Genomic DNA, 23,412 nt, shown 5'->3' with positions numbered 1-23,412 from the left:
ATAAACAATATATTAACTTTTGTTGTAATTGAAATAAGTTTTATAAACACTAATTAGATATTTTCTATGTAAACCAAAACAAATCATAATTGAATACAAACAAATTTGAATATATATATTCTACAAGGCAAATATTCCTTGAAGTTTGGCAAAATTGTTTTTTTAAAGGCGTGAAATCTCAAGTTGGGCGCGTCTCAAGTTAGGCAAATATCAGCTGACACGACCACTACATGTCCAAGACCTAAGTTGTTCCTCTCGGGCCCCTGTTCTGCCTCTCTGGCCTCTATGCTGCCTCACGGGCCTCCTGTGCTGCGTCCTCTACACCAGCACTCTTCCCATTGCTTGACCTTGTCTGTGTAAGTATCATCTTATGCCCAGTGTAGTGTCAGGTGCTGGAGGTTAACGTGCTTTGTGTGTGTGGAAGTTTCAAGTGAGGTCAAGTTGGACCTTGTCAAGGGTTTGGTCCAGATCTGTTCAGTGTGTGTTACTAGAGACTGCTGACCTGGCAGGATGCTGTGCTGCAGACTAGGCTGGGTGTTGGGTGCTGTGCCACAGGCTAGGCTGGGTGTTGGGTGCTGTGCCACAGGCTAGGCTGGGTGTTGGGTGCTGTGCCACAGGCTAGGCTGGGTGTTGGGTGCTGTGCCACAGGCTAGGCTGGGTGTTGGGTGGTGTGCCACAGGCTAGGCTGGGTGTTGGGTGCTGTGCCACAGGCTAGGCTGGGTGTTGGGTGCTGTGCCACAGGCTAGGCTGGGTGTTGGGTGCTGTGCCACAGGCCAGGCTGGGTGTTGGGTGCTGTGCCACAGGCTAGGCTGGGTGTTGGGTGCTGTGCCACAGGCTAGGCTGGGTGTTGGGTGCTGTGCCACAGGCTAGGCTGGGTGTTGGGTGCTGTGCCACAGGCTAGGCTGGGTGTTGGGTGCTGTGCCACAGGCTAGGCTGGGTGTTGGGTGCTGTGCCACAGGCTAGGCTGGGTGTTGGGTGCTGTGCTGCAGGCTAGGCTGGGTGTTGGGTGCTGTGCCACAGGCTAGGCTGGGTGTTGGGTGCTGTGCCACAGGCTAGGCTGGGTGTTGGGTGCTGTGCCACAGGCTAGGCTGGGTGTTGGGTGCTGTGCCACAGGCTAGGCTGGGTGTTGGGTGCTGTGCCACAGGCTAGGCTGGGTGTTGGGTGCTGTGCCACAGGCCAGGCTGGGTGTTGGGTGCTGTGCCACAGGCTAGGCTGGGTGTTGGGTGCTGTGCCAAAGGCTAGGCTGGGTGTTGGGTGCTGTGCCAAAGGCTAGGCTGGGTGTTGGGTGCTGTGCTGCAGGCTAGGCTGGGTGTTGGGTGCTGTGCCACAGGCTAGGCTGGGTGTTGGGTGCTGTGCTGCAGGCTAGGCTGGGTGTTGGGTGCTGTGCTGCAGGCTAGGCTGGGTGTTGGATGATGTGCTGCAGGCCAGGCTGGGTGTTGGGTGCTGTGCCACAGGCTAGGCTGGGTGTTGGGTGCTGTGCCAAAGGCTAGGCTGGGTGTTGGGTGCTGTGCTGCAGGCCAGGCTGGGTGTTGGGTGCTGTGCTGCAGGCCAGGCTGGGTGTTGGGTGCTGTGCTGCAGGCTAGGCTGGGTGTTGGGTGCTGTGCTGCAGGCTAGACTGGGTGTTGGGTGCTGTGCTGCAGGCTAGACTGGGTGTTGGGTGCTGTGCTGCAGGCTAGGCTGGGTGTTGGATGATGTGCTGCAGGCCAGGCTGGGTGTTGGGTGCTGTGCCACAGGCTAGGCTGGGTGTTGGGTGCTGTGCTGCAGGCCAGGCTGGGTGTTGGGTGCTGTGCTGCAGGCTAGGCTGGGTGTTGGGTGCTGTGCTGCAGGCTAGACTGGGTGTTGGGTGCTGTGCTGCAGGCTAGACTGGGTGTTGGGTGCTGTGCTGCAGGCTAGGCTGGGTGTTGGATGATGTGCTGCAGGCCAGGTTGGGTGTTGGGTGCTGTGCTGCAGGCTAGGCTGGGTGTTGGATGATGTGCTGCAGGCCAGGCTGGGTGTTGGGTGCTGTGCCACAGGCTAGGCTGGGTGTTGGGTGCTGTGCTGCAGGCCAGGCTGGGTGTTGGGTGCTGTGCTGCAGGCCAGGCTGGGTGTTGGGTGCTGTGCTGCAGGCTAGGCTGGGTGTTGGGTGCTGTGCTGCAGGCTAGACTGGGTGTTGGATGCTGTGCCACAGGCCAGGCTGGGTGTTGGATGCTGTGCTGCAGGCCAGGCTGGGTGTTGGGTGCTGTGCCACAGGCTAGGCTGAGTGTTGGGTTATACAGAGATTTATACAGTTGAACCATTAAGTTCTTTTCCTTATAGTCAAAAGTATGCTTGATTATAACAAGAGTTTGGTTAGCTTTTTTGACTGCTGCACCCACCTGTTGTGCAACTTTTATGGAATGGTGAATTCTGACTCCAAGGTCCTTTTCTTCAACAATTTGCTGTAATGTAATGATATTAATTTGGTAGTGGTGGCATGGGTTGCTATGCCTCACATGCAGGATCTTGTATTTGTCTATATTAAAAAGCATTTGCCAGTCCTCTAACTATTTGTGGAGTTCATGTAGATCTCTTTGTAAGCCTTCAGTATCATTATCATTGATATATGTTACAGTATATATTCACAAGCTAAAAATTTGAGAAAAATCACTGACCAGAATTGTTGATCTTTAGGTGCACATGTTCCTTAAGAGAATCATCAGGAAAATAATACAGTATAGATGTTTACATTATGATTTTCTAGGAGGAGCCCCGTCGGCTCCCTGAAGCTATCCGAACTGATGTGTGCTATATTAGTTTGTAGTCATCAGTCACAGGAGTTCTTATGCTTACCAGAAACCACGAGCCAGAACCTGGTCCCCTCAGAGAGGCGCAGAGAGCAATGGCCTATGAGAACTTTACATTTAAAGTATGTACAAAAAAGTAAAAAAATATACAGTAACCTCTCCGGTTGGTTGCATCAAGAATATGTCGAGGAAAAGGAACAAATTCAATCATAAGTTAGCAAAATTGCTCATCATACCTAACATCCAGCCCTATGATACAAGCATTAATTATAACATCACATCCTAATAAAACTCACTGTTGATCAAGATAAGATTAAATGTTCAATCAGTGTTAACAAATCCTTGATCAATTATATTTCCAACCCATATACATACTGTACAGTGTAATGTCAATTGAGTAGGTGGATATCCAGATGAGCTGGATGCAATTTAATCTTGTCAGGACCTCCAGGACCTTTTTTCTAAGTAGTGGATTTTTTAACATTTTAAAACTATTGAATTAATGAATGTGGCAAGACATGCCATAAAGTAGTGATGATTAAAATTATTGTAAATCTTCCACAGATGCAGATTTTCTGGTATGTGATCTAGCAAATTGGTCTACTTGAGCAGATTTGTACTTCATTAAATAATCAAAAGAATGTTATTTATAAAATCTTGGTATTGTACAAATTGTACAATACTAATCTTGGTATTGTACAATACAAGATTGGTATTGTACAATACCAAGTATTGTACAAATTGTACAATATAGTACACACACAAAATATGAAAAAAAATTGAGTACATGTAAAGCCCTTTGTATATATTGTTTTTAGTTTGTCTAATGAAACTTTAGAGTTATATTTGATAAAAATGATGTGATAAAAATCTAACCTTGATATGATTTTTCAGTTGCCTTAACTATGGATATGAATTCATTCCTTGCAGATATACAGGTATTCAAAGCAGATCTCTTCTCCTGCCACAGCTATAGTACATCTTTGTGTAGACCACTTGGACAAAATGAGTGAAATAGACTTGATGCTGGCTATCCAACTGCAGGCCAGGTTTGAGGAGGAGCTACGAGCTAGCCGTGAGAAGGAACAGCAGCTCAAGTCTAAAGTAGCAGCGCCAGCTCAAGGTCGGGTAAAAAGATTAGTATTGAAGCATTCATGAAGTAATGTGGAATAAGTGGCAAAGGCTCCTCATACATCCTCATAAATCCTGCATCTGTGAGATAGCCAGCCATACACCTAATATGATAGCCAGCTATACACCTAATATGATAGCCAGCCATACACCTAATATGATAGCCAACCATACACCTAATATGATAGCCAGCCATACACCTAATATGATAGCCAGCCATACACCTAATATGATAGCCAGCCATACACCTAATATGATAGCCAGCCATACACCTAATATGATAGCCAGCCATACACCTAATATGATAGCCAGCCATACACCTAATATGATAGCCAGCCATACACCTAATATGATAGCCAGCCATAAACCTAATATGATAGCCAGCCATACACCTAATATGATAGCCAGCCATACACCTAATATGATAGCCAGCCATACACCTAATATGATAGCCAGCCATACACCTAATATGATAGCCAGCCATGCACCTAATATGATAGCCAGCCATACACCTAATATGATAGCCAGCCATACACCTAATATGATAGCCAGCCATAAACCTAATATGATAGCCAGCCATGCACCTAATATGATAGCCAGCCATACACCTAATATGATAGCCAGCCATACAACTAATATGATAGCCAGCCATGCACCTAATATGATAGCCAGCCATGCACCTAATATGATAGCCAGCCATACACCTAATATGATAGCCAGCCATGCACCTAATATGATAGCCAGCCATACACCTAATATGATAGCCAGCCATACACCTAATATGATAGCCAGCCATACACCTAATATGATAGCCAGCCATACACCTAATATGATAGCCAGCCATGCACCTAATATGATAGCCAGCCATACACCTAATATGATAGCCAGCCATACAACTAATATGATAGCCAGCCATAAACCTAATATGATAGCTAGCCATACACCTAATATGATAGCCAGCCATGCACCTAATATGATAGCCAGCCATACACCTAATATGATAGCCAGCCATACAACTAATATGATAGCCAGCCATACACCTAATATGATAGCCAGCCATACACCTAATATGATAGCCAGCCATACAACTAATATGATAGCTAGCCAAACACCCTTAGTACAACACCTAATATCTAAATGCCAAACACCAAGAACAAAACCTGATACTTGACCTAACCTGTAATATAGTTCTTAACAAATTCCAGGTTAGTTTACTAGTCAGCATAAAATATTGATGGAGATTAGGTTTATTGATGCTGCTGAAGCGAGTTCAGTAATTTTAAGATGTGATCACTCACCACTTCAACCATGCTATTTATTGTGTACAGTACAGTAATTCTATTGACACAATTATTGTATTTATATATTTGACGATGTATTTGTATTAATGCATGTAATGTATTATTGTAGTAATAGTATTATAAGTATATTATCATAATTAAACCAACTTTGTTAGCATATAGGAGCATTTTCCTCTGTACTGTATTAAGAGTCAAATTGTTTACAGCAGATCTGAACAAGTTGGCATACACATTTTTTTTTATATGGCCTCGGAGGTGATCAACCAGGCTGCGACTCGTATGTCAGGCTTCAAGCAGCCACATTGAACAGCCTGGTTGATCAAACCAGCAACCAGGAGGCCTGGTTAGACTCCGGGCCGTGGGGACACTGATCCCCAAAATTGTCAACAGGTAGGAGGTTGTGTATATGACACATTGATCTTTTATATCTGTAGGTTCTAACATTTACTCCTGCACAATAATGTCTGTCTCTTCAACCATTTCCATCGTTAGAGGGTCCTCGGGTGTAATGAGATAGCACTATAAACATTTCCTTAATTCACAGGATCCACTACGAACAAATGGAAAGCTGGTGGAATACTAGATGAATCCCCACAAGAAAAGTTGTCTGTATCTCTCATTGATCCATCATGGGAGATGATTGATCCAAACCCAGATATTCACATGCTTTTCCTCACATTTAATGACCAGTTCTTCTGGGGACGATTGTTAGGGGTGGAGGTCAAATGGAGTCCAAGGATGACCCTGTAAGTAATAGTTTACTTTTCAGTTCTGTCACAATGTTTACATTTTCCTGTTTTTTTTTTTTTTTTTTTGTTTTTTAGGAAGCCACAAATAGAGCTCTTGAGAATAAGTTACATGTTTCAAATTATTGATATTAAAATTATCAAGGGCATATTTTGCTGGGGATTATTGGTGTAGTGAGAGGATGGAGCTTTGATTTCCTAACAAGCAGAACACAAAGAGTGATGGTCAGCAAAGTAATACAGTATGTGAACCATTGCCGTGAAGGGCTCAGTCTCCCAGGGTGCTCTGCTTGCTCCAGTATTCTCATTCTCATCTGATATGGATGTGGATGCAATCTGTAGTACTGCATCATCCTAGGCAGATGACATTGGGATTTTTATGAGAGTTTTTATGAGCATGAACAATGTGGGGGTAACACAGCAGGCTGGAGGCTGACTCCATACACAGTTTCAAATGTAGATATGATAGAGCCCAGTAGGCTCCGGAATCTGTACGCCAGTTGATTGACAGTTGAGAGGTGGGACCAAAGAGTCAAAGCTCAACCCTCGCAAGCACAAATAGATAAGTACAGCAGGCCTCCAAACTGATGTAGATCGTGTCTTCCAATGGGCCACAAAGAGCAGCACGATGTTTGGCAAAAACAAGTTCCAGCTCCTGGTAAAGGTAAAGATGTCAGCAGAAACCACATGGAATGCAGTTAGGCCACACAGTGAAAAGGAGGGGCATTATAAATGATTTGGAAATGATCATGTCGGAAGACTTTAGTTTTACATCCAATAAAACGTTTAAAAATTCTAAATTCTGTAGTGTGCAGTCAAGAGAGATATATAATAATTTACACCTAGAAAATATTAGAGGAATTGGTTCCAAATCTGCACATGGAAATAACTCCTTATGAGACCAAATAGCTCCATTGAAAAGCAGAGGTACAGTAGCTGTGCTAAGAGAAAATTCTGTTAATATCAGGGGGCTCAAGTTTTTTCAACACACTTTCTCTAAACATAAGGGGCATAACTAGCTGACCTCTCAAAAGGCTTCAAAAGAGACCTTGATAAACACTTTCAAAGGATGCCTTATCAATTAGGCGATGATTCATATGTCAAGGTGTGAGCAGCACTGTCAAGCAGTCTGGTTGGTCAGACCACCAACTAGGAGGCCCTGGTTAGAGACCCGGTCATGGAGACAGATTCCCGGAACCAAGAACTGGTAAACAGGAAGAACAGGTAGCTAATTAGTACATTATTGTTGTTAGCCACAAGATTGATTAGACAAGTTCAAAAATAGTTTTATCTTATTTGTATTTCTGTGTTATATGCAAAAAGATTAGTTGCGTTATTTAAAATAAGAAAATTTCCAAATATTTTGTTAGAAAATAAAATCATACTGTTTTCCAAAATCCAAATCCAAACAACATTATCCGAGTTTTGTAAGTGCTGTTGAATTTTGTAAAGCTGAAGAAATTAATACACACACATACAGTATATTCTTATACAGTATATAAAAATGAAACATTTGTAACTCATTCTAAGGTCCTGAGCCTGGATTTAAGATAAGTCATTGCATCGTTCCAGGTGTGCTGGAGTGTGCAGCTATGAAGGTCGTGGGGGACTGTGTTCTGTCCGTTTGTCTATGCCATTACTGAAGCTCCGCCCTCGCAAAGATCTCATTGAAACTCTACTGGTATGACATGTCTGCTATATTTTAAAGTTCCCTTTTTGACCACTTACATTTTTATTAAAAATACTGCTGTTATATTTGTTAAGAAATCATCTTGAATTTATGAATTGCAAGTTATTTAAAGCAAATGATATAGTATATCAATTTACAGTAATAAAATTTTGCTTTATTTGCTAAATTTCAAAATTGATTATTAATTATCTAAAGATATACTTAGTGCAGAGCTTGTTTAGAATACAGTACTGTACAAAGTTTAATACTAAATGTTATTACCACCTTGTAAAGAGAACAGTGATATTAACTAACTCTGATGATGGTCTATCTCTTCAGTCAGTGCTTCCTTTTTGGATTCGTGGTCCTATCTTCTAATACTCGAAAGACTTGCGATTCCCTGCCATACTTTCATAATTTAAAAAAAATTGCCTAATCAGAATACTTGCCACTTGCTAATTCTCAATTATTCAGATATGTACCCTCCTTGGGAACCACTGTCCTTAGTGATCCCCTCAGAATGTCACAGAAAAATTACTCAATTGTGCCGAGCTCCACTACGTATTTACATTGTTAATGGTTTTCCCATAATATAGGGCTATCTATAGCGCTAAAGATTATGTACAACTAGAGGTAGAATTAAAAATAAAGTCTTGAACGAATTGTAAGCACTAATTAAATTTGAGAAAGCTCCGAAATGGTTATGGGTTCCATTTCTGAACACCCCTTTTAAATAAAATGCCTTCCTGATGGGCAAAAGTTCTAAACCTTTGACTGTTCACTTCTCAGTCATTTTCTTCTCTTTTTTTAAATGGTTTGATCTAATCCTTTCTTAGTCTAATGCCTTTAAGAACTGTACTTGCATCTTTTTAACAACAAAAAATTCTAAACATTTGTTAAGCCAAACACTTTGCAATCAAGTTGATACCACCAGTGATTGACTCTTCTGACACAACTCAATACTTCTGTCACAGTTACATACTGAACTAGAAGGGCAGTCAGCTAAATTGGTGATGGAACATGTTACTCAGAGAGAGATAGACAAGTGTATATTTTGTTTCTAACTGTACTTGAGGCATCCTACTGATCCTTTCCTTTCTTTCCACAGCACGAGATGATCCATGCTTATCTCTTTGTGACTGCCAACAATAGGGACCGTGAAGGCCATGGTCCTGAGTTTCATAAACACATGTATCGAATTAATGGTGTAGCAGGAACCAAAATTTCGGTTAGTTTACTGGATCTTGTTGCTGCCTGCAGTCAAAGCAAAGTTGTTTGTGCAAAAATGTGTAAAATAATCATAATCCCTATAGATACTGAGAGAGTGGGAAAGGAAGGTGAAAATAAGTCTGAAGGATTATAGTAATGAAACATGTGAGTAAGATATGGCAGTTGCAGATTAAATTTATGTTGCTAGTAGAAATATAAACTCTTCAGAAAGTGTTGCTTAAAAAAATTACATACTGTCCATGCATTGGATTGTCTTTCCTGGGGGAAGCCCCGTCGACTCCCTGAACCTATCATACACTGATCAGTGCCATGCTATTAGGTGCCATTAGTCGCAGGAGTTCTTATAGGCCTACCGAGGACCCAGAGCCAGAACCTGGTCCCCTCGAAGAGGCACAGGGAGCGATGGCCTATGGAAACTTTACATTTAAAGTTAAACATAATTGGCACCACCAGGAAAGCACCCAGAAAGGCAGGTAAACTAAAACAAATCACTGCATGGTTTAAGAAGAGAGACCTCGGCCTCAAAATCACCAAAAGAACTCTCCCAACAAAAATTAAACTATCAAATTGTCTTGAAACTAGCATTGGCTAGTTCAGCCCCCTCCCCAACATTTCGGTGGAGGAGGGAGGCGCACCGGGTCAACTGGCTCACTCGCACTTCAGTTCTTGCTGATTCGTGCCTGGGTGTAAGTAAGTAATTATCAAAAGAAGGCACCAAACCGGGAAGGCTATGTAGCACCATCAAATACGCAAAATAATCAGAGGGCGCTAAATATCACCAAGGATGCCAATACGAGAACAAAAACGCATAAGGCGAATGATATCAAAAGTATCCGAGTCACCAAAAATTCTATCGAGGGACAGGTGACCGCGAGGGGCGGTCGGAAAGCAAGACACACGCTCGTCCTGGAAGTCAGGACATTCAAGAAGGACATGCACGACCGTAAGAGGGACAATGCAACTAGGACAATAAGGAGCAGGGCGGCGCTCCATCAAGTGACCATGGGTTAAGCGAGTATGGCCAATACGCAACCTCGCCAGAGCTGTTTCCCACCGCCGGTTACGGTGGAAGGAGGACCGCCACGAGGAAACACAACATTTAAGAGTACGTAGCTTGTTACCAGTAACAGACAACCAAGAAGCCTGCCAACGGGTAAGGACTGAGGAATGGATAACCGGGTAAAAGTCGGAATATGGAATGCCTTTACGAGAGATGGGACAAGAGCGGACAGCTTCCTTGGCGGCAGCATCCGCACGCTCATTTAAAGACACACCAATATGGCTGGGAACCCAACAAAACTCAACCGACTTAAATTTACTGTGAACGAGAAACAGCCAATGCTGGATCTCGACAACTACTGGATGAACCGGATTAAAGGACCCGAGAGCCATGAGGGCACTACGAGAGTCAACAACAACTACAAAGGAAGACTGACAACGAGAAAGCAGGAGACGAAGAGCATAGAGAATAGCATAAAGTTCCGCTGTAAAGATGCTAGTCTCCGGAGGCAAGCGACACATATAAGTGCAATCAGGAAAAACAACAGAGTAGCCAACACCGTCCACTGACTTAGACCCATCGGTGAAGACAGAAACGGAGCGGGAGTGAGAAGAAAAGTGCTCGAGGAAAAGACGTTTTAGAACCGTAGGAGGGGTAAAAGCTTTAGTGATATGGGTCAAGGATGTACAAAACCGCGGAAGAGGGACCCTCCACGGGGGCAAAGAAGGAACAACACGAGGAGAAACATCAGAAATACGAACGGAAAGAGAATCCTGTAGGCGAGATAACCGGACAGAAAGAGGGAGGTGGTGAAGAGGAACAGGAACCGCGGGAAGGGTAAAAGTTAAAGCACGACAGAGGCGAGAGGAAGGATGTTGCAAGGACCGCGCAAGATAGCGAAGACAGTAGTGATCACGGCGGTCCTGGAGAGACAGGAAGCCAGTGTCAACATACAAGCTAAGGATGGGAGTCGAACGAAAGGCACCAGAACTGAGGCGCAACCCAGTATAGTGCAAAGCATCAAGACGGCGAAGAGTAGAAGGAGAAGCAGACGAGTAAGCAGGGCAACCATAATCGAGCTTAGACAGGACGAGAGAGGAATGTAAAGCAAGGAGAGTGCGCCTATCTGCCCCCCATGCCCCCCAAGAAGTATGGGACAAGACCCGAAGGAGGGTAAGGGCCTTAGAGCACTCAACACGGAGGTAAGAAATATGGGGAGACCAAGACAAACGAGTGTCAAGGAATAACCCCAAAAGCTTCGCGGAATCTTTGTATTCAAGGGGATGACCATAAAGGGACAAAGAGGGACGAAGAACAACCCATTTCCGCGTAAAAGTCATGGCACAAGTCTTAGAAGTAGAGAACTTTAAGCCATGATCTGTGGCCCAAGACGACACGGCATCAATTGCAAGTTGAAGCCAGCGTTGAAGGAGAGGCGAATCATCACCCTGACAACAAAGGGTAAGATTATCGACATAGAGAGCGGAGAAGACACCAGAAGGAAGAGAGGAAAGAAGACCATTGAGGGCAACCAGAAAAAGAGTAGTGCTCAGAACACTACCCTGGGGCACACCTTCGTATTGCTGAAAAGAGGGAGAGAGAGAGCGGTACCAAGGCGCACCCGAAAGGAACGACGAGAGAGGAAGCTGCGGAGAAAGAGAGGGAGATGACCACGAAGGCCAAAAGAATGAAGTTGAGATAGGATATGATAACGCCAAGTGGTGTCGTAAGCCTTTTCTAGGTCAAAAAGGACGGCAACAACGGAGGTCTTCGCAGCAAAAGCAGTACGAATATAGACCTCCAAGTTCACCAGGACATCTGTCGTGCTGCGGCACTTGCGGAAACCAAATTGAGAAGGGGAGAGAAGGTGATGGTGTTCCAGGAACCACATCAGACGAACGTTAACCATACGTTCAAAGAGTTTGCAGACACAACTTGTGAGAGCAATAGGGCGAAAGTCCTTAGGGGAAGTACCCAGAGACCCCGGTTTGCGAACAGGGAGGACAACGGCATCGAGCCAGTCCTCAGGGACTGACGACGACTCCCAGATCCGATTATACAGACTCAGTAAATACTGAGACGTGCTCGGAGGGAGATGGCGAAGCATCTCATAATGAATACCATCGGAGCCTGCCGCCGTAGAACTGCAGAGGGCCAGGGCAGAACGAAGTTCAGAGAAAGAGAAGGGATCATTATAGGGAAGCTGAAGATGAGTGCAGAAATCTAAAGGACGAGACTCAAGGACAGGTTTACGAAGAAGGAAAGATTGGGGAAGATGAAGACCAGAGCTAACAGAAGAAAAGTGGGAACCCAGTTCGGAAGCGACTTGCAACGGGTCTGCCACAAGAGTATCATGGAGGTGAAGGACCGGTGAAACATCGTGCCTGGGTGTAAACATCGGCCGCTCTGGCTCTAGTCGTTTTCATCTGCTTAAGGCCTTTTGAGACAGGGTTGCCTGGTTGGATTCTGTAGCTCTCTTGGGTTTTGTGGAGCCTGGCTGCATTCCAGCTGTTTCCATTTGCTATTGGGTCTTTGTAGCTGTTTGGGCTCCTTAGGTACCCAATTGTGTTGCCAGCTCTTTACGATTGCCACTTCGGTTCTTTTCTTATTTCTTTATTTCGCTCCTTTCTATACAGGAAGTATGTTGGTTTTCTGGGTGGCCATAACATTGGTGTGCTTCTCTTTTTGCACACCCGCTAACACACACAGGGGTCGGGTAGCTGAGTGAACAGCATGCGGGACTCGTAATCCTGTGACCCGGGTTTGATTCCCAGCGCCGGTAGAGACAAATAGGCAGAGCTTCTTTCACCCTGATGCTCCTGTCACTTAGCAGTAAAATAGGTACCTGGGAGTTAGACAGCTGTTATGGGCTGCTTCCTGGGGTGTGTGTGTGTGAAAAGAAAAAAAAAGTTAGTTGGTAACAGTTGATTGATTGACAGTCGAGAGGCGGGCCGAGAGAGCAGAACTCAACCCCCTGCAAGCACAACTAGGAGAATACACAACATTACAGGCATAGCATTTGGTTCTGGCAACCCTGCTCTCAGCAAGTTTATACCTAGTTGTGTTACATGACCAGGTATAAGTTTAGTGCACTTAGAGCTGCATGTGCACAGAGTTCTCATCCCTGTGCGATCTTGGAGTACAGTACTGCCCTTGCGTAGTCAGGGTTACTTTCCCTAGGGCATTTGTGGTACGCTCTCTATAAGAGCATGGGCCACGTTTTGAGGTGGCCCATGCTCTTAAGGTAAGCTGATGGTCAGTGACTATCTATCTTCCCTGGGGTTGGGAGTATTTTTGGCTGGTGGGACACACTGGGCTTGCACGACCAGTTATTCTATTAGCACGTAGACACGCCGATATTTCTTCCTAGTTACCCATTTTCTGCGGCTAGGTCTCGAGGGCTGGAGCTTTGTGTTTAATTTTTGTGTTCAGTGTTTTTCATTTTGCCCCTTTTTCTGCATGGGGTTCTACTTTCATCTTATTAGATCCTCCTAGGGTGTGTACGTTTGAACCCCGATGTTGCCCCCCTGTGACTTTTCCATTGGGTTTGGGTGGCTAGGTTGCCTGCTCTCTGCAGGGGTTCTACTGGTATAGCATTCCCAGTGCCTGAGCTTCCTGCAGGGTGCATACCCTGTAGGCCCTGGAAATCCCCAATGGGCTCGGTTGTACTATGGTTACCTCCAAGTTTGATCTCGCCTTGTGCGAGTTTGAGGGTTGTTCGTCGCCTGTGCCACCTGTTGATGTTCCTTCCTTCTACCTCCACCATGCTGCCTGTTGGGTTGTTGACACCTGAGATTCTGAGTCACGTGGGACTTACTCTCCTCATGTGCTCTATCCTTCCTTCCTTCTCTGTGCAGATCGGAGTTTTTAGGCAGCGACTGCTTTGTATTCCTGGTTAACTCTTTGCAGTGGTCTTGGTTGTATTCCCAGTTGGATGCCCCATGTCTTTTCCCCTCTTAGTGTTAGGGTTTGGGATTTGGGGGTCCCCTCGACCTTGTTTGAGGTGGGGCTTTCCCATCTGGAAGGGAGGAGGTGAACGCACCACCTCTTCGTTCCCAGGTGGGTCGGTTTTTGCCGTTCTTTCCCCTCTGCTTCTGGCTCCAAGACATATGAGGGCTCCAGTTTCAGGCCAGGGTTTAGCTTGATATGTGGCTTGGGCAACTCCAAGGTTAGCCCCTACCAATGCGGGCACGGGGACAGTTGAGCTTCTCAGTTTGCAGTGAATTTGGATTCCTCTGGGCTCAGTGCTCCAGATCCATTTGGACTTGGTCCATGTCTCTTTGGGCAGGATGCTTCGGGGCTAGTCTACTGAGTTATCGGAGTTTGCTTCTCCGCTTTCGTTGCGTCCAGGAGGGGGGGGAGGGCTGACGCAGCTGGGGTCTCGAGGGAGTGTGTATTCCTCTGGCTCCTTGATGTCTGACCTGGCTTGGTTTGGCACTGCTTGCTCAATGTCTGACCTTGGGCATTTTCTTGTGGCTCTGCCTGTTTTTGAGGGCCAGGTGAGGGGTGTCCTCGCTGGTTTGGCCTTTTTTCTTCCACTCTTCGCATGTGGATCACTCTCTCTGTGGTAATTAGGTGGTTTGTTAAAGGTGTCCTACCTGCAGTTCTTCTGGCAACAGTATGGACTCTTGGTGGTCTTTTCACCTTTTTATTTTCCTTCATCATTGTTGTTCCGTTCCAGCGTTTTTTTTTTTTTTTTTTTTGTACTTTTTTTCTGGCTGAATCTTGCTCAGCGTCTTTTGCTGAATGCTGTCACCTCTTCTTGTGCGACTTTGGTGTAGCTGCCCCTGTTTACATTTAGGGTTGCAGAGTCCTTGGTCCCATTTCATATGCTTCTCGTGCTATGTTTCACCGCTGACTTGCTCATGCACTGCCGGAGCCGGCCTGGTTTCTGACCAGGGTCCTTCTTTTCTCTCTTCTGCTCATTTTCTAGTGGCCCTTTTGGTCTTGGATTGCTTTTGGTGGCTCTTTTGCTTCTTTGGCCTCCTGTTGTCGGGTGGATGGGTGTGCTTCATGCTCTTCTCCGTCAGAGCCTCCTCCTTTTCTGGCGAAGAATGTGTCGGCTGACTTCCAAAGGGGTCCATTTGTTGTGGTCGCTTGTTTGGTTCGACTAAAGGTTTTTAGCCCACTTTGTCTGGTGGCAGCTTTACGTCACAACCTTCATGCCCATGGTTCTACTTCAGTTTTTTTTTTATTATTATTGTTTTCTATTACAGACCAACATATATGCATTGTCTTCTGTCCTCCATGGACAGGGTTAGAGATCTGTTAAACATATAGTTCAGGGATTTATTGAACAATCAACTAGAGACTTCACAATCAACCACAGCACTTCAGTGAGTGCTTTATAGGTTTCCCTGGTTCCCTGTTCAAGGGCTCGTGTGTCAGGTTGTCTGCACGTGTCATTCAGTCTAGCCAGCTTGCGATCTGCCCTTGTTCTCGTACTGTCCGTGTGTGTATGCTGCTCTTGATGGCTGTTTTCGACCATGTCTGGGGCCAATCTTCGGCCACGAGGGTTTTGGTGGGCGAATGCGGTCTTTGCGGCCTGGTGTCTTGTCACCACCCCTGGTTTTTTGACAGACTTGTGTTGCTTGGGGCATGTGTCATGGCTGTCTATCCCCTTCTTTGGATTGGTTCCTAAGGTGCTGCCTCCTCCCCGGTTTGTACCCTTTTTTTCTCCTCTGTGGGTAGTTAGCTTCATGGAGCGGACAGGGCTTTCCCCAGAAAACCTTTTTTTGAATGATATGAAACTTCAATTTCTGGGTGAGCCCTGGAGGCTCCCTGACACCCTCCCTGCCCCCAGGGTGACTGTGTCGGGTGTGTTCATTATCTGCGAACTGAGGTGTGTGTGTGAGCCGGTTGACCCGAAGCGCTTCCCCCCCAATGTGGAAGGGGGGGAGGTGGGGTGAACTAGCCAACACTAGTTTAAAGAATTTGGTGGTTTAATTTTTGTTGGGGAGAGTTCTTTTTTGTGATTTTGAAGCTAAGGTCTCTCTCTTAAACCTTAAACTTCTCTTCTTGTAATGTTTTGTTTTGGTTAGCCTACCTTTCAGGGTGATTTCCTGGTGGTGGCAATTATGTTGAACTTTAAATGTAAAGTCTTCATAGGCCATTGCTCCCCCACACGTCTTCGAGGGAACCAGGTTCTGGCTCTGGGTCCTCAGAAGGCCAATATGAACTCCTGCGACTGATAATACCTGATAGTATGGCACTGATCAGTGTATGATAGGTTCAGGGAGCCTCCAGGGCTCACCCAGAAATTGGCATTTCATTACATTGAATGCTGTTTTTTTTTTCAGGTTTTTCACTCTTTCCATGATGAAGTAGATGTGTATCGGCAACACATTTGGCAGTGCAATGGACCCTGCAAAACAAGGCGGCCCTACTTTGGCTTGGTAAAGCGAGCCATGAACCGAGAACCTGGGCCACGTGATCCCTGGTGGGAACGCCACCGTCAGTCATGTGGTGGAGTTTACACAAAAATTCAGGAACCTGAAGGATATTCTGATAAGAATAAAAAGTCTCTCGCAGCAGGTGAATGAAGAAAACTTTTCGATCACTTCATAATTATTAATTTATTTAGCTATGTAGTATTATATATCCTCAGTAGTGACATGTGGCATTACATAGTTTTTTCTTCCTTGAGGTTTCTGTTAATATTTCAGAAATGGTTAATTGTACTAATTTTAAGGTCCAAAGAAGTATCGCTGCTATTGATACTGAACAACATAGCCATATACAGTACTGTACTAACTTTTTTTCTATCCAATATACCTTTTTTGAAGATATGATATTTTAATGCAATAAGACCGAGAGCCTCATTGCATTAAAATAAAGCATACAAAACTGAGGTTACCCATGTTATAAACTACTGTACTGTATTTTTTTTATTCTATATGATATTTTTAATCTTGTATCTTGTTTTGCATTGATTTAAAAATTGAAAACACTTATATTTGGTCAGAAAATTTAGCTTCCTTTCATTATTTGCCATGGGGAGGTAATTTTTTGTCATTTGTCATTGTCAGTACCAGGTAGTTAATAAATCTCGTATTCCTATTCCTCAAAATTGAAAGAGGCAAGTTGAGAGCTACTTCCCCCAGGTAATGATCATTACTTTTTATTGAACAGTACCATATACAAATATTATTACTATTTAAAATTATTTATAGCCCACCATCTGCTTAGCTATCCTCTTCTGCTTCTCCTTCACCACCTAGTGGATGGGTGACAGATAGGCAATAGTCACAGTGTGAGAGTAAATGCCAGAGTAAAGGGAAGTAGCAAACAGTATCCTGCAGGTCTTTTTTTCTGTGGGGGAGCCCCATCAGTTCCCTGGAGCTATTAGATTGATAATGGCTAATGTTAGTATGGGGCTTCAGTCATATTGAGGGTTGTCATACCTACTGGGAACCCCATTAGCCAGAACATGGTCCCAGCCATTGCCCATGAAACTCATGAAGTAATCTTGTCTGCCAACGACTGGGGTTGAACACCCATAAAGTTAGGCAATCCAAAACAGACCCCTCCTGGTAGAAAAATTGCAACATGAGACTGAACAGAGGCTAGAAACTCCCCTAAAGAAAAGAAGCTAGCAAGCAACACGTCATCACACCGCGCTCCGCTCGTTCGTGCAGACACCCCCCACCCCCACCCCCGGTTGCCTGATCTGTATGGTGAACAGATACCAGATGGCTTCTCTAATGGTGCCCCAGCTACGGTCTTCTCTTTCGGCTGTATGAAGTTTCTTGGCGGTCTTTTTGCCATTTCCTTTCCCTGCATAGGTTGTCTTCGGTCTCGGATCATGTTGTGTTGACTTTTCTTTCTTGGCTCTTTCAGGACAGGCATCTTATGCCGAATACTGTCGCCTCATATCGTGCGGCTGAGCTGCTCCAGTTTGCGTTTTGGGGTGGATGTCACTTCGGCACCATTTCGTAAGCTTTCTCGTACCTTTTTTCAACTCTGGCCTGCTCATGCGCCACCTGAGCCATCCTTGTCCTTGGACTGGGTGTTCTCTTTTCTTTCTTCCCCACGATTTGAATGAACTCACTCCCTTTGGTTGGTTATGTACGTAATTTAGAAGGGGCAACAGTTCTCGTACAGTGTCTTAGAAACCCTATTTTCCACTCTTCTTCAGTCTGACATATACACTTGGACTACGACACTTTGTTTCCTGTTGCGTGCCCAGTTCACCCAGTTCAGTGTCTTTCCTATTATTCCTTCTTGTCTATTCATCTTGTACATTAATCTTTTCTGGGGGTAGCCCTTTGTGACTCCTTGAAGCCATCTTGCCGAGATGGCCCCTAATTATTGGAGTGCATCAACTGTGGAGTTTAGTTTGGCCTACTGGGGACCAGAGCCAGTACCTGGCCCCATTATAGATGCAGAGAGCAGGTGACACTCCTCCACCTCACTAGGGAAGGTACCTAGAATGTCAGTGAGCCACTACAGATCACTGCTGGGTTCAAAGAGACTGAAGCCTCACAACCTGCTGAACGAACTCGCCCAACAATGTAAACAGACACTAGAAATTTTCTCAAAGTAAGCGTGTGCTTGTTTTCCCCGCCTATCACACTTGTTTGATTGGGGAGGGGGGCTCGTGTTGTCCACTGGTTCAAGCCCTCAATTCTTCTACTGATGCAATGCCTTACAGACATCTGCAGCAGGGCCCCAGGATTGTCCTTAAGCTTTCTCATGCATTGTTTCGCCTCCAGCCTGCTCATGCACCATTTGAGCCCACTTTGTTCTCGCCTTTCTTCTTCTCGGTTTATGGTGTTCCCTTTGGTCTGGGTTTCTTGTTCTTAAACTCTGTTTTTGTTGGTCGTGGCTTCTGGTTGTAGGGTTGGGGAGCTTCGTGCTCTTCTCTGGAAGTATGGATTTTATCCTTTTCGGCATGGTTGGCATTTGCTCTATCTGCTGGCGGCTCCTCTTCAGGCAAAGAATCACTAGGTCAGATTCCAGAAGGGTCTTTTGGTTATTGATGCTTGGTTGGTTTAGTTGTGGGTGCATTATTTGCTGTATCCAGTAGTGGCTTTCCACCATTATCTTTGTGCCACCAATTTTGTTTTGGTGGATACTTTGTGAGTCAATCCTGTTTTCTTGGTTCCCTGTTTCAAGGCTAATGTTTATCAGGTTGTCTACAATATCATCAAGTATAGCCAGCCATCGGTCAACCCTTGTGCCCATAACGTTCGTAAGTACTCCACTCTTGTAGCTGTTTTTGTCAATACTGTATGTCCTGCATTGATATTCAGGTATGGTGGTTCTGGTGTTTGAACCCAAATACCTGTTTATTGCTGCCCCAGTACTTGGTTAATGTTACCATGCCTCACTGCTTTTGTGTTGCACTGGGCCATGTCTCTCAGCCTAGTGTCTCACATTTATGTTGACTGCCTGTACAGTAGTCCCCCCTCCTACCTGGTGAGTCCCCTGTGTTTTTCTTCTCTTCTGTATAGTATTATTCCAAAAGCTCTAGTTATTGTGTAACACAGAATCCTGCAGCTTCCTGCACCTTCAGTATCCACATTGATATCTGATCTGGTCCTACTGGTTTTGCTACATCTAATTCCTCTTAGATATATTTTTACCTCTTCTACAGTAATTTTGGTTCTTTTTAGTGCTGTTTCTGGCCATCTGTTGTCACCTCTCCTTGGACACCAGGCAGGGTTTTGGTTTGTACACCTATTGGAACTTCTTATTGAGTGTTTCACACATTTTCTTGTCATTCTTCAAGAGGTGCTGCTTCCTGTCCTAGTAGTCTGATCACATGATCTGAGACTTAGGTTGGATTTTTGCTTTTGTTGCAATATTGTAATGTCCCGTTTCTAGTAGTAGCAGCAATTATTGTTGTAACACTATTTTTAGTAGTTGTAAGATGTACATTATCCTGCTTTTCTATTTGTATTTCTATGCATTTTGTCAGTATGAAATTAGATTAGATTAGATTTTGTATTCAGGTAAAGGTACATACGTTGAACATGAGTTACAAACATAATGTTGGATTTAAAGATAGAGCTAGTACATACAATAAATAAAGCCACTAGTGCGCATAGCGTTTCGACTAGGACGCATAGCGAAGTGCCACAAGTGGTACTTCTTCCTAAAAATATCCAGCTACCAGTACAGTACAAGCTGAAGGGTGCAAGGATGTGCCTAGCATAAGAGTCGGCAATACCCCCCTCAGTTGGCTGATTTATATTTTTCAGGAGCTGCATTTTAAGTACAGTACTATTAAAAAACAAATACTGATTAAAATTTGTATTACTGTACTTCATATTGAAAAACCAAGAATATTATAAGCATAATTGTTAGAGTCTTATTGAATAAGACTAAGTCTTACTATTAGAGAGAATAAGACAATCTGCATTAAAAACTGATGCAGGTTGAATACATTACCGTATTCAATGTTACTATACAGCATGTATGTCCATAATTTAATTTATTTAAGTCCATTTTAATTTTTTTCCAGATTCAAAAAAGAAACCTGATAACTGTGGTGACATTAGAAAATTTATTGAATTCAAAGGGAAAGGAAATACCCTTAATAGTGATGCCCCAGAATCATCATGTATTTCCAAGCCAGCTCCTTCCAGCAAAAAGGAAATGGGTGTGAAAAGTGTTAATGAGAGAAACACTGTTTTAAAAGAAAACATGCCAGTCTTTGGTGTAAAAAACAAATCCAGTGACAAAGGAAGTGAAGATTCATTTAGCAGTGGCGGTGCAAAACCCAAAAATATACACGGTCTAGGAAGTACAAGCTCAGGACCAGTGAAGCAGGTTAGTGTTGACAATGCTAGTAAATCAAAGGTGTATGGATTTGGCGGAACATCTCCAGCCAAAAAGAAGCCCCGTAATGTACCAAAACAGTCTAACATGGGAAACGCGTCTGCAAAGGCTGTGGGGAAACCCAATGGTGGTTTTGGAAGTGCTCTTGCTGTGCGAGGCGGTGGTTCAAGAACAATTACAGTGAAGGGAAAGCTGCCAGTGAAAACAGAAACCCAGGTAAATGATGGACATAAAATGGAAAGTGCCACATCAGTGCCAACTGTATTCCAGGGACAAGGCTTCAGCCTTGGAGGGCCGAGCACTGGCATATCCAGGCTTTTGTCCCTCACTAGCTCATCAGATCATTCCACCTTTACTTCTGCTTCTATTTCTCCAACTGAAACTGAAATTCTTTCAGACACAGAAGAAACTTCCAGTCTTGAGAAAGCTCAAAATCATAGACAGAATCCTTGGATCTCAAGATCACCTGCAAAGAGAAATCGTTTTGTTCAAGGAGATAAAACACCTTCAAGTTTCAACAAACCTCTTGGTAGTTCCTCTGCATCTAACCAGTCAGACTATAGTTCAGATGATCTCAATAAATGTCCTGTATGTAATAAATCTTTCTCCAAATGGAAGATTAATCAACACCTTGATGAATGCATTGGAAAGGTTGATGATGAAGACAGTTGGAGTGCCAAAAATAAAAATAATTCAAGTTTGAAGAGACCTTTAAGTCAAAATGTGAAGAAAGAGAATGTATTCACTTCAGAGGATGATGAACTTGAACAATTTGCACAAAGTAGTGCTTGCAGTGCTTCAAAGACAGAGAGGGGGGAGAGAGAAACAGAGGGAAGCACCAGTGAGACGTGTCCAGAAGAATTGTTCCCCTGCCCCGTTTGTAATGAGTTCTTCTCAGAGTTGAATATTAATCCACATTTGGACAAACACTTCTAAACAGTGTATAGTAAGGATTTATATATATATTGATTTATACAAAAAATAATAGGGGTGGTAGGAGAGGAAAAGATTAAAGTATTCAGTGAGAATCCACAAGGTCTTCTCTGAACACTCTTTATTTTCATCTTCGAGGATGTGGGTCCCTTTAATTACACCAGTGGTGGTACCCCTAAATAAATTTATATATATATATATATATATAAATGTATATGTATATATATATATGTATATATATATATATATATGTATATATGTATATATATATGTATATATATATATACTGTATATATATATATATATATATATATATATATATATATATATATATATATATATATAATATATATTAGTATATTTTGGTACAGTAGCAGTCTTTCCTGTAGACATATATTATTAAATATGACCGAAAAAGTAAGATTAATAATTCTAACACAAATTTTCTCGATCTTTCTTATGTTTCTTTTCACTGTTGATGGTAATTGAAAAATCAATTCTCCAAAATTCATTTTTATTTCTAGTCTGAAGCGACACTTGAACGCGTTTCGTAATAACTTATTACATTTTCAAAGACTTTTAGTTTACACACACACAACTATTACCTGCAAACACTAAACAGAGTTCTTACTTATGCTATGATTTAAACAGCTTTCATTTTTCATTTTATACCCGCATTTTGGTGAGGTGATATGTTACAACAGTTTTTGGATGAGGTCATATTTAATAATATATATATATATATAGGAAGGGAGTACCACCTCTAGCTGGAAGAAGGGGGACCCATAGCCTCGGAGGGAACCACGCATAACGCATTAGAGGGAATGTTTAGATCCCCTCCAATACAGTTTCTGTGTGCTTTTCTCCTACCACCCCCTATGGTAGGAGATATATATATATATATATATATATATATATATATATATATATATATATATATATATATATATATATATATATATATATTATATAATATATATTATATATATATATATATAATATATATATATATATATATATTATATATATATATATATATATATATTATATATATATATATATATATATATATATATATATATATATATATATATATATATATATTATATATATATATATATATATATATTATATATATATATATATATATATTATATATATATATATATATATATTATATATATATATATATATATATATATATATATATATATATATATATATATATATATGTCGTACCTAGTAGCCAGAACGCACTTCTCAGCCTACTATGCATGGCCTGATTTGCCTAATAAGCCTAGTTTTCATGAATTAATTGTTTTTCGACTACCTAACCTAACCTAACCTAACCTAACCTAACCTAACTTTTTCGGCTACCTAACCTAACCTATCCTATAAAGATAGGTTAGGTTAGGTTAGGTAGGGTTGGTTAGGTTCGGTCATATATCTACGTTAATTTTAACTCCAATAAAAAAAAATTGACCTCATACATAATGAAATGGGTAGCTTTATCATTTCATAAGAAAAAAATTAGAGAAAATATATTAATTCAGGAAAACTTTGCTTATTAGGCAAATCAGGCCTTGCATAGTAGGCCGAGAAGTGCGTTCTGGCTACTAGGTACGACATATATATATATATATATATATATATATAAAGTTATATTATATTTAGTTATAAATGTTATATAAGTTTTAAAATATATATAAGTTTTCATTCGCATATAGTCCTGGGGACCATTCAGGCTTGTTTGCATTATATATATATATATATATATATATATATATATATATATATGTCGTACCTAATAGCCAGAACGCACTTCTCAGCCTACTATTCAAGGCCCGATTTGCCT

At 42.8% G+C, this 23,412-nt stretch overlaps 1 protein-coding gene across 2 annotated transcripts; it reads left to right on the top strand.

The window, feature by feature from the left end:
• The first annotated feature begins 192 nt into the window (after positions 1-192).
• On the top strand, positions 193-22,099 carry LOC123759696 (DNA-dependent metalloprotease SPRTN). 2 transcript variants are annotated; one of them, XM_069328920.1, is made up of 7 exons: positions 193-356; positions 3,693-3,885; positions 5,739-5,940; positions 7,513-7,621; positions 8,718-8,837; positions 16,139-16,373; positions 20,308-22,099. In XM_069328920.1, exons 2-7 carry the CDS (start codon positions 3,768-3,770, stop codon positions 21,558-21,560), a joined length of 2,037 nt encoding a protein of 678 aa, XP_069185021.1. In that variant the 5' UTR covers positions 193-356; positions 3,693-3,767; the 3' UTR covers positions 21,561-22,099. The 2 variants fall into 2 exon arrangements, with proteins under 2 accessions (XP_069185021.1, XP_069185022.1); XM_069328921.1 differs by lacking the exons at positions 193-356; positions 3,693-3,885 and adding an exon at positions 5,449-5,584.
• Positions 22,100-23,412: the final 1,313 nt, after the last annotated feature.

Source organism: Procambarus clarkii, chromosome 22 (assembly GCF_040958095.1).
Source record: "Procambarus clarkii isolate CNS0578487 chromosome 22, FALCON_Pclarkii_2.0, whole genome shotgun sequence".
NCBI classification, from domain to species: Eukaryota; Metazoa; Arthropoda; class Malacostraca; order Decapoda; family Cambaridae; genus Procambarus; species Procambarus clarkii.
Note: the sequence above shows the minus strand (reverse complement) of the source record. Positions and strands in the feature narration are given on the sequence as shown.

Coding starts and splice junctions, on each gene's coding strand:
- LOC123759696 (XM_069328920.1), top strand. CDS start 3,768: ATGAGTGAAATAGACTTGATGCTGGCTATCCAACTGCAGGCCAGGTTT. Junction 3,886..5,738: donor AGTAGCAGCGCCAGCTCAAG/GTCGGGTAAAAA, acceptor CTTAATTCACAG/GATCCACTACGAACAAATGG. Junction 5,941..7,512: donor TGGAGTCCAAGGATGACCCT/GTAAGTAATAGT, acceptor GCATCGTTCCAG/GTGTGCTGGAGTGTGCAGCT.